Consider the following 10,742-nt stretch of genomic DNA (forward strand, 5'->3'; position numbering starts at 1 on the left):
GTCGCCAGCCTGGAGAGTGCGTCGGCCCGGGCGTTCTCCGCCTGGGGATATGGGAGATTTCAAAATATCCGAGGCGCGCCATGAGATCCTTCACTTTCTGAAGATATTTTGCCATGGCTGGATCTCGCGCCTCGAATTTGCCTTTGACCTGTCCCACGATCAGCTGAGAATCAGAGAATGCCTTGAGGCTGTCGATCCCAAGTTCCCTTGCCATCCTCGGGCCGGCGAGGAGCGCTTCATACTCGGCTTGGTTATTGGAGGCTTTGAAGTCGAATCGGAGGGCGTACTCAGTGACTACCCCATCCGAGTTGGTGAGCAGGAACCCAGCCCCGCTCCCTTGAGCGTTTGAAGCTCCGTCGATGTGCAGTACCCAGGTGGAGACCAGATCAGGCTTGGAGACCGCGTCTCATCCGGGGTCCACGTCTTCCGACCTTTGGTCGGCCGTCGGGCATTCTACGATGAAGTCGGCCAGGACCTGGGTCTTTAAGGCAGGCCGCGGTCGGTACTGTATGTCGAACTCGCTGAGCTTCATCGCCCACTTTGCTAGTCATCCCGATGTATCAGGTCGGCGCAATATCATCCTCAGGGGCTGGTTGGTGAGAACCACAATGGCATGCGCCTGGAAGTATGGGCGGAGTCACTGTGCGGAGACGGTCAGGGCGAAAATCATCTTTTCTATCTCCGAATATCGAGCTTCAGCGCCGCGGAGCACTTTGCTGGTATAGTAGATAGGTTGATGAGTCCGGCTCTCGTTTTCTCTGACGAGCACCGAACTGACCGCCTCGGGGGAGGTGGCCAAATAGAGATACAATGTCTCCCCGACCTCCGACTTCACAAGCAACGGCGGGGAAGCCAAATACCTCTTCAGATCCTCAAAGGCCCGTTGGCACTCATGCGACCAAGAGAAGCCCTTCGCCTGCCTCAGAGTCTTGAAAAACGAGAGGCACCTTTCAGCCGATCGAGAGATGAACCGGTTGAGAGCGATGATTTTTCCATTCAACTGCTGGACTTCCTTCTTGGTATTCGGGTGGCGCACGTCGATGATGGCCTTGATTTTCTCGGGGTTGGCCTCGATTCTCCGTTGCGAGATGAGGAACCCGAGGAACTTCTCCAAGGTTACTCCGAAGGCGCACTTAGTCGGATTCAGCTTCATCCAGTGTCGTCGTAGAGTGCGGAAGGTTTCTTCGAGATCCCGGATATGATCCGAAATCTGTGCACTTTTCACCAGCATGTCGTCGACATATACTTCCATGTTGCACCCGATCTGGTCTTTAAAGACCTTGTTGACAAGTCGTTGGTAGGTGGCGCCGGCATTCTTCAGCCCGAAGGGCATTACTCGGTAGCAGTAGAGGCCCTTGGGGGTCACGAAGGCAGTGTCACTACAAAGAAATAGGGTTGTACCGACTGTTTTTTGCCGATGCTTTTTAGAAGCGTCGGCAGGTTGCGCTGACCTGCCGACGCTTTTAAAAAGCGTCGTTTATTAACGACGCTTAAAAGCGTCGTAAAATTTGAAACTATCAACGCCGATGCTTTTAGCAAAAGCGTCGTTAAATAAAGAAAATACTGACGCTATTTAACGACGCTAAAAAGCGTCGTTAGGTTCGTTTAATACCCCCAATCTCCCGTGCCCTAATCCATATACTGCCGCGCCCCCTTTCCACCCATATTCCTCCGCCGACCCCATCTCCGCCGCCGGCAGTGCAGCGCCGTCCACGCCGCACCGGCCGTCCTCCCCTCCCCCCTCCCGGCGATCGAACGGGCTTCCAGATTCGGTGCCCGGTTCACTGGTTCAGAGCAGTCCTACCGCCCCAATCTTTCCGTGCGCTCCCAAGCCGCCTTTTCGCCCTTGTCTCCCTCGCTCCCGTGGTCAGGTGAGATCTCTTCCTCCTCCATCATCTCCGCCCCCGAATTCATGCCTCCTCGTTGATTTGACTCGTCTCAAATGCCGACCCAAATAAAGAAATGATGGCTTCATCCAATAAGCCGACAGCGGATTGATAAAAAAATGGATATGATGCCTTTTGTGAGCTCTGAAGAGCAGATATGGTCTACATTCCATGAACATGCTGAACTTTCAGATAATTGTTGCCTATTCTGTTGCCTTCCCGAGACATGGATGTGTTCCATCTACTTGATTTTGCAATTGTCCCATTCAGGGCTTTCACGGTGATTTATGTTCATCTTTTTATCTCGGGAGACTTGCTCAGCATACAGTTCTTTATTTACATGTTTAATTTATCAGGTCTATTTCTCTATTTATGCAGCTTGGGAGGCCATTGTTCTCTTATATATCACACTCACATTAGGTTTTGTTGGTCACTGTTTCTGCCCATGCGCTATTGTGTGCCAACTAGTTATAATGGATTTTATATTGTGCCGGGCAGTCGGTTGTTATGTTAAATCCCCATGGTCTTGGTGTTTCTTTATATATTGGCAACAGAGTCTATTAATTCCTCATTTTTGTGTCATGCAGATACCCTTTTCAGTGAAAATACGATATGTTTTAGCTGTTGCCACTATGCTTCATACGGCAGCTCTGCCACAGTATTCGTTTTATGTTTTTCTTTTGCTACTCTTAAGATTAAGCTTCATGACTTTGGCATTATCTATGCTGATTCTCCTGGACATGATTCGTTTTATGTATTTGGTCATGCATCGGCCGACCGCAGGTTCTTCTGTATTCGCTACCAAATGATTGAAATGCTTGTAGATGATTATTTGGAATCACTTATTTTATTATATGAAACAAGAATGCAGGATTGGATTTTGTTGTCGGGTATGATTCTACAAGAAAAAAATAATGTGGAAAGTTGTCATTTGATTTAGAACTAGATATAATAAATTAGTTCATATAACATCATGCTATGTTGATTGAACTGTGACATGATGACTAGTAGAGCTGGAGGTGGATTGGATTAAGCTGACAATCTCATTGAGTAGAATAAAGCTTATGGTATCAAATATATATCAAATTCGAGCTTGTATGACTAGACCCAAACCAACTGGAGACCAAGAATGGCACATGTTCTTCACCAAACACTACAGCCTACCTAAAATTTAAGAAATATATCCGCTGTTAAAATAAAATAATATTTCTCCAAAAGGATAAGAAAGTATGTGCCGATGTTAGTAAGAATCTGGGTATCAAATTTAGGTAGATAACTTGAGGCCAAATATTTATTTTAGAAGATAGAGCTGTAAAGAACCCAAACAAGAGTAGCACTCATTGCTTCCCAATGATCAATGATATAAAGATATTACCATAATTAGGACTCTTGAATGAACGAGTTATTTGTAATTAACAGCTTATATATGCTTAGCTTGAATTTTTGGCTTGTTTGAGAACTAAATGAGATGATTTAGAGCCACGCTTGATTTGTTTTGATTGAGTTTTGTTAAACTTGAAATAGGAAAAAATTAATAATTTAATATATATTATGCATTATATTTATTCTAATTACTATTTACAAACAAAAATTTATATTAAAAATGAGATTTATGTGATTTAAAATTAAAAATTAAATATGGATTTTTTTTTAAAATTTGATCCCAAAAAATGATCATCTACAAGGTACAACTTCACATATTATAATTTTTCAAAATAGGTATTGATATACTTTATATTTAACATAATTAAAAAAAATTAGATGAGAGAAAATGATATTAATCTAATGATGAGAAGAAATTAAGCTGAAAAAAAAATATTCGATGATGTTGTGTACCTTATCTTTGCTAATCTGTGGATACAATATTAATTAACAATGTTATGTACCTTTCTATATTAGTGTGTGCTGAGCATGCATTGTGTTATGATAAACGCACCAGACCTCCATATATAACCTTTGTTTTGTAGTGTTAGTTTTGTTGATCTTACTTTAAAGATCAATGTACCAAACTTTTCTTAATATTCTATATTTTTAATTTCTTTAAAGATTCTTTAAACATTCTATATAGTACAATTAATTAAGGTTGTGATACATGGTTGATGAATGGATAATTTCATAGTTTCATGAATCCTGATTGATTGCTTATCTGACATGTGGCGCTCGTTATGTGGCTGGACCCTGATATCGTGTGGCCTACGTTATCCTTATCTTCGTGACTGATGAAGACTAAGCATCTGGATTAAGCTGGGCCAAGTTTCTTTGTCCACTACTCTCCAAGTTAGTATCAGGTATTAAATCAAGTTAATTATGAATTAATTTTAAAAAAAATTGCATTCCATAGAAACGTAGACCCGTCTTTTGATTAATGTACATATTCTATTGTATCCGTATATTTATTTATTTTTGTACGGATAAAAGAATTATGTACATTGATCAATTGATTGTCCAGTATGGACAGTTTGGAAAATGTGAGTAATTCTATAGGTCATTACCATAATCAAATGGTATGCTGAGGGTTCGAAATAAATTTCGGATGGTATTTTTCTTTTGTTCTTCCTATACGGAAGAACTAAGGGGAAATGCTGCCGAAATTTTTTTCGACTCTTGTTGCATATCATTTGATTTTTGTAATTGACCTATAGAATTAATGCATTTTCTGAATGGGATAGGACCTTCTTTACCTATTAGTTGAAGATAGCAAGCATTTACTATGTAAACTTTATCTAGCTGTTATTTTTTTGGATTTTATGAAATGACTGATATTTTTTACTCATTGCATTAATATAGATTGTATAATTTTTTTTATTTTTAGATAAATTGCAAGTTCGGTCAGTTTTATCTTACAATGGACAAAAGTTGGATAAATAAACCAAGGAATAGTAAAGAATATTTAGATGGAGTTCATGACTTCATTAAATTTGGTATGGAGAAAAGTAGTTTGAATGGAAAGATTTTATGTCCATGTCGGAAATGTGTAAATAGTTCTTCTTTAGATCCACAAAATGTTGAAGAACATTGGGTATGGAATGGTTTTTTAAGAGGTTATACCGACTGAATTTTTCATGGAGAATCTATGTTGCCATCATCATGTAACCAACCCCTGACTCATTTTGGATCCACTAGCCTAGAAGACAATTCTGCAAGAGATGATGATATAAGGGGTTTGATCACAGATGCTTTTGGATTTGATGTTCAAAATTTAGGAGAATCCAGTAGTATACAAGAAACAGTTGGGATGTTTGATGGATGTACGCATACGGAACGTATGCATGTTGAGGAGCCCATACATACATCTAATGATGAGACAGCTCGTTATCACACCTTAATGAAAGATGCAGACGAAGAATTATATCCGGGTTGTACAAAATTTTCTAAGATTTCTTTTCTTGTACATTTATTTCATATAAAATATTTGAATGGATGGTCTGGAAAGAGTTTTACCATGCTGCTCAAGTTATTAAAGGATGCATTTTCAGAAAGCACTCGTTTACCACCATCGTATTATGAAGCCAAGAAAGTAGTAAAGGAATTGGATCTTGGATACGAAAAGATTCATAGTTGTCCGAAAGATTGTATGTTATATCGGGGTGAAAACGCTAATCAAGAGTCATGCAATGTATGTGGATCTTCAAGATGGATAACACAAAAAGAAGATCGAGATGATGTACTGAATGAATTGGATGCAACGCGGAGTAAAAAGAAACCGGCCAAGGTATTGCATTACTTTCCTCTTATACCTAGATTGAAAAGGATTTATGCATCATCAAAAACAGCTTCATCAATGAGATGGCATCATGAAGGACGTACAAAGGATGGAATGTTGAGACATCCAGCAGATAGTCTTCAATGGAAAGCATTTGATGATAGGCATTCTGATTTTGCCTCTGATATTCGCAGTGTTAGGTTTGGCTTAGCTTCTGATGGCTTCAATCCATTTCGGACCCTGAGTTCTACCTACAGCACTTGGCCAGTCGTTTTGATACCTTACAATTTGCCACCGTGGATGTGCATGAAACAATCATCACTTATCTTGTCAATGGTTATTCCAGGAGATAAGGGTCCAGGCAATGATATTGATATTTTTCTACAGCCTTTGATAGAGGAATTGAAACAGTTGTGGGAGGGTGTTGATGTATTTGATGCTTCCAATGGCCAAACATTTAAACTACGGGCAGCTTTGTTATGGACTATTAATGATTTTCCAGCATATGCCAATTTATCTGACTGGAGTACAAAGGGACGGGTCGCATGTCCTTGTTGTGAAGATTCAACACATTCAATTTGGTTAAAACATGGAGGTAAATTTTGTTACATGGGACATCGTCGATGGTTGGAAGCAAATCATCCGTTTTGATTTCAGAAAGATTTATTTGATGGTACTATAGAATTGGGATGTACCGCTATTCTACCTTCTGGAACTGATGTTCATAGACAAATGGATGGCATGAATTACAGCTATGGTAAGCACTCAAAGTCCTCTAAAAAAAGAGGAAGGGATGATGTTGAAAGCTCAGTGCACGAAGGGTTACCAGAGGAAGTCAGTATCAGTACTATAGATGCAGAGGTGTTTCAAGATCCAGACAATTATTTCGAGGATGAAAATGAGGAAGACACACAGATAGCATCTACACAACAGCCAAGTAAACATTTATGGAAAAAATGAAGTATCTTTTTTGACTTACCTTATTGGAAACATAATCTTATTCGGCACAATCTTGATGTCATGCATATAGAGAAGAATGTTTGTGATAATTTACTTGGAACATTTTTAAACCTTGATGGAAAGAGCAAAGATAACATGAAGGCACGTCTTGATTTAAAAGAAATGGGTATCCGACAGGAACTTCATCCTAAAATGCTTGCTAATGATAGAATTTATGTGCCTCCTACATGTTACACAATGTCTGCTCGAAAAAAGGATAATTTTTTGGGAGTTTTGAAAAGTATCAAAGTACCCGATGGATATGCATCAAATATTTCACGATGTGTGCATCTAAAGGATCGAAAACTTTCAAATCTTAAAAGTCATGATGGTCACATATTGATGCAAGATATTTTTTCAATAGCTTTAAGATCGTCATTGCCGAAACAAGTTGTTACAATTGTACTTCGATTATCGTCATTCTTTAAGGCGTTATGTTCCAAAGTTATTGATCCTCGGGAACTTGATCAGTTAGAATCCGATATTGCAATTACACTTTGTCAGATGGAAAAGATTTTTCCTCCTGGATTTTTTACTATTATGGTACATCTGCTCATTCACCTAGCTTCAGAAGTTAAAGTTGGTGGACCGGTACATTATAGATGGATGTATCCTATTGAGAGGTATTATTACAAACCTTAAATTTTTTGATAATTTTATTAGAAACAACAGCATACTGATATTTTAATAAATATTTAATTCTTGAAGGTATCTTGTGCGTCTTAAAGATTATGTGCGAAATAGAGCCTATCCCGAAGGCTCGATTGCTGAAGCATATATTGCGGATGAATGTTTGACATTTTGTTCAAGATATCTTCAAGGTATAGAGACTATTTTTAGTCGACCTCAACGGCATAATGACTTTGTGGAGAATGCAGAACTGTATAAGTTCTTAACTGCTGGAAAATTCTTGGGAAGAGGTGAAAGTATTGTACTTGATCAAAAATCCTTAGCACAAGCACATCGTTATGTGTTACTTCATAGTGACATAATATCTGACCATCGCAGGTTAGTATATTTAAGGAATGACATCAAAATTTAAATTTTATATTAGATATAATGTTCTAAATGATATATTTATATTTTATGCAGTGAATTTTTAATTTATCAGAGATGAGCCAATCATAACATTCGTCCTAATGCAAGGATTGAACAGCGATGGTTGGTCGAGTTATTCCCTATGAGGCTTTCGAATCAGGTGTGATTTTTATTTAATTATGGGATATATTAATTTTTGATACATATTTAATATCAGATAACTCAACTGCACTTCGTCATATCATTTTTTGTTAGGTATCAAAGATGATGGAGACAAATAATTCAGATGAACTAATAGCTCTTGCTCGAGGACCTAACAAGATTGTGAATAGATATAAAGGTTTTATAATTAATGGCTTTAAATTTTATACTAGAGAATGGGAGAAATTTAGAAAAACACAGAATAGCGGTGTTATGGTGGAAGCGGATGGAAAATCCTATTATGGTGCACTTAAAGATATCTATGAGTTGGATTATTATGAAAAATTTAAAGTAGTACTGTTTAGATGTGATTGGATAGACATAAACTCACCAAGGGGTTTGAAACAAGATGCAAATGGATTTATACTTGTAAATTTTTCAAGGTTGATACACACTGGTGTGTTATTGAAGGATGATCCATTCATTTTTTCATCTCAAGCTCGTCAAGTATTTTATGTACAAGACGCAAAAGATAAAGATTGATTTACTGTCATCAAAATAAAATCTAGAGACTTATATGATATGGGAAACCAAGTGGAGGATGATGACGATGACACTTATACACAATGTATGCCCTACAATTTTGTGCCAGCTGATGATTTAAATGCTACGACGACATTGGTTAGAACAGAATTTGAAGAAAACACTACTGCTTGATTGTTACTGGTAATAATTATTTATGATGTATATATTTTGCATTAATTATTGTGTTATTTTACTCCATATATTAACTGATTCTACCTTTTATTTATATAAATGCTAGGTGACATCATGCGTCGCAGGGGACGATATGCTGGTGTGCAGTTTCAGTTTTCACAGACAGAGGCCGGTACGTCTTCTTCAGCACAGCAGCCTGAGGCCAGTTCAGCTGCACAGCATTCTAAGCCCTGTCCTTCATCATCAGCACAGCACGATCCTCCTGTTCATCAGCCAGATGATGAGATACATGTGCAGGGTATATATTGTCTTTCATATAATTTTTTTTTATTTCATTTTATGTATATTTATGATATAGTTACTTTTATGTATTTTTTGCAGACGGATCCGGGAGAGTACGCCCCAGACGCGGACCCACAGTAGTACGAGATGTGTGGCAGATGCGTGAGGGCGAGAGGATTATTGTGGAGTGCAATCAGCTAGGTCAGCCAATTAAGAAAGCTGCCTGCTTATTGACTTCATTTTTGGAGACTGTTGCTCGGAGGCCTCAGCTATGTCCGTTGGGCTATGCAAAATGGAATGACATGCTTCCAACGTATAAAGTTGAGCTCCTCCGAGTTATAGAGGTAATGAATTGATGTTCATACTGTATATTAATTGTTAATCATTTATATAATTTATTTCATTTAACTTTTTTTTTATAGAGCAAGTTTGTTCTCCCTCCATCCACTCATGATTTTGTAATGAAGTCTCTCAACCGCAAATGGAAAGAATATAGATCACAATTGAAGAAAGACTATATGAGACAGGGTATGACAGAGGAGGAGGTTGCTAGGAATTGTCCTCCTGATGTACCCCCTCATCAGTGGATGGAGTTGGTTCATTATTGGTTCTCCGAGAGGGCACAGGTATATTATCTGTTTATTATCTTTTTTTCCTAAATATTTTATAAAAATATTGATTTTTATTATATATTATATATATAACAAGTTCTTTACTTTATTTTACAGACTTATTCTGCTATTGGTAGAGCTGCACGAGCAGCTCAGTCTGTTCCTCATACATCGGGGTCGAAGAGTTATGCACGACTCCGACAGGAGTTTGTATGTTCCTTAAACTTTCATAATTAACTTTGAATTTTTATGTTGAAATATTTATATAACTAATATCATTATGTATCGTGGACCATGTCTGTATCATGATACTCATATATTTTTTTAAATTATTATAACTGCTTGCTTAAAATTAAAATTATTTGTGTAGGAGGATGAGCATGGGAGGGAACCCGGACAAGTGGAGTTTTACCGGATGACTCATACTCATCAGGATGGTACTTTTGTTCGAGATGAGTCGAGAGATTTATATGTACGGCATTATTAATATTATATTTTTTGCAATGATTTAAATTTAATTTTGTTAGCTATTAATGTATAATTCTTGTTTTCAAAAAAAATACAGGAGAGGGCTACATCTCTCATTGCGGAGCGTGACGACGAGTCCGCAGCATCTACGCAGCAGAGCCGTATCGAGACCGAGGTGTTCACAGAGTTGATGGGACCAGAGCGCTACGGCCGAGTGAGGGGTTATGGAGTAGGAGTCACCCCCACTCAGTTATCTGAGGTTAGTAGATATACGCAGCATGCTGCAGCAGATGCTCAGGATTCACGCGTTCGCAGACTCGAAGCGGAGATACAGGAGATTAGACAGAGTCGTGCCGCTGAGATGGAGGAGATGCGACAGAGCCGTGCCGAGATGCAGGCCATGAGGGGACAGATTGATCGCCTTACATCTTTATTAGAGATGTATGGTTCATCTCAGGTAAACACATAATATTAAATATATATTTTTGTATTAATTTAATGATTTATATATTTTTATTTATAGATATGCAAATCATGCTTTTGATATATTTCTTGTAGGCTCCTGGCACATCAGGCACCCGTCGAGATAGCGGCACGTCACGTGGAGACAACGACGACCATCCGCCTGCAGATTGATATTATTTTATTTTTATTATATTTTTATATTTATTTATATTACTCTTGATTGTAATGAACGATTAGTACTTTATTTTTATTTATATAAAATATTATCTTTTGGTTTGGTTAAATTTTCTATTTAAGTTTGCTTTTGATGTGAATGGTGGTGATGATTGTACAGGTGTGAATGTGAATGTGGTGATTGTACAGGTTTATGTTCGAATAATTGATATAATTTCATACAGGAATATATATATTCTTTTTTTTTTGTAAATAATA

At 38.1% G+C, this 10,742-nt stretch overlaps 1 protein-coding gene across 2 annotated transcripts; it reads left to right on the top strand.

Moving 5' to 3' along the window:
• The first annotated feature begins 8,308 nt into the window (after nucleotides 1-8,308).
• On the top strand, nucleotides 8,309-10,538 carry LOC140857861 (uncharacterized). 2 transcript variants are annotated; one of them, XM_073257042.1, is made up of 8 exons: nucleotides 8,309-8,493; nucleotides 8,591-8,656; nucleotides 8,866-9,110; nucleotides 9,189-9,392; nucleotides 9,495-9,587; nucleotides 9,748-9,849; nucleotides 9,943-10,302; nucleotides 10,404-10,538. In XM_073257042.1, exons 2-8 carry the CDS (start codon nucleotides 8,599-8,601, stop codon nucleotides 10,479-10,481), a joined length of 1,140 nt encoding a protein of 379 aa, XP_073113143.1. In that variant the 5' UTR covers nucleotides 8,309-8,493; nucleotides 8,591-8,598; the 3' UTR covers nucleotides 10,482-10,538. The 2 variants fall into 2 exon arrangements, with proteins under 2 accessions (XP_073113143.1, XP_073113142.1); XM_073257041.1 differs by lacking the exon at nucleotides 8,309-8,493 and having other exon boundaries at nucleotides 8,526-8,656.
• Nucleotides 10,539-10,742: the final 204 nt, after the last annotated feature.

This window comes from Elaeis guineensis, chromosome 5 (genome assembly GCF_000442705.2).
Source record: "Elaeis guineensis isolate ETL-2024a chromosome 5, EG11, whole genome shotgun sequence".
Taxonomy (NCBI): domain Eukaryota; kingdom Viridiplantae; phylum Streptophyta; class Magnoliopsida; order Arecales; family Arecaceae; genus Elaeis; species Elaeis guineensis.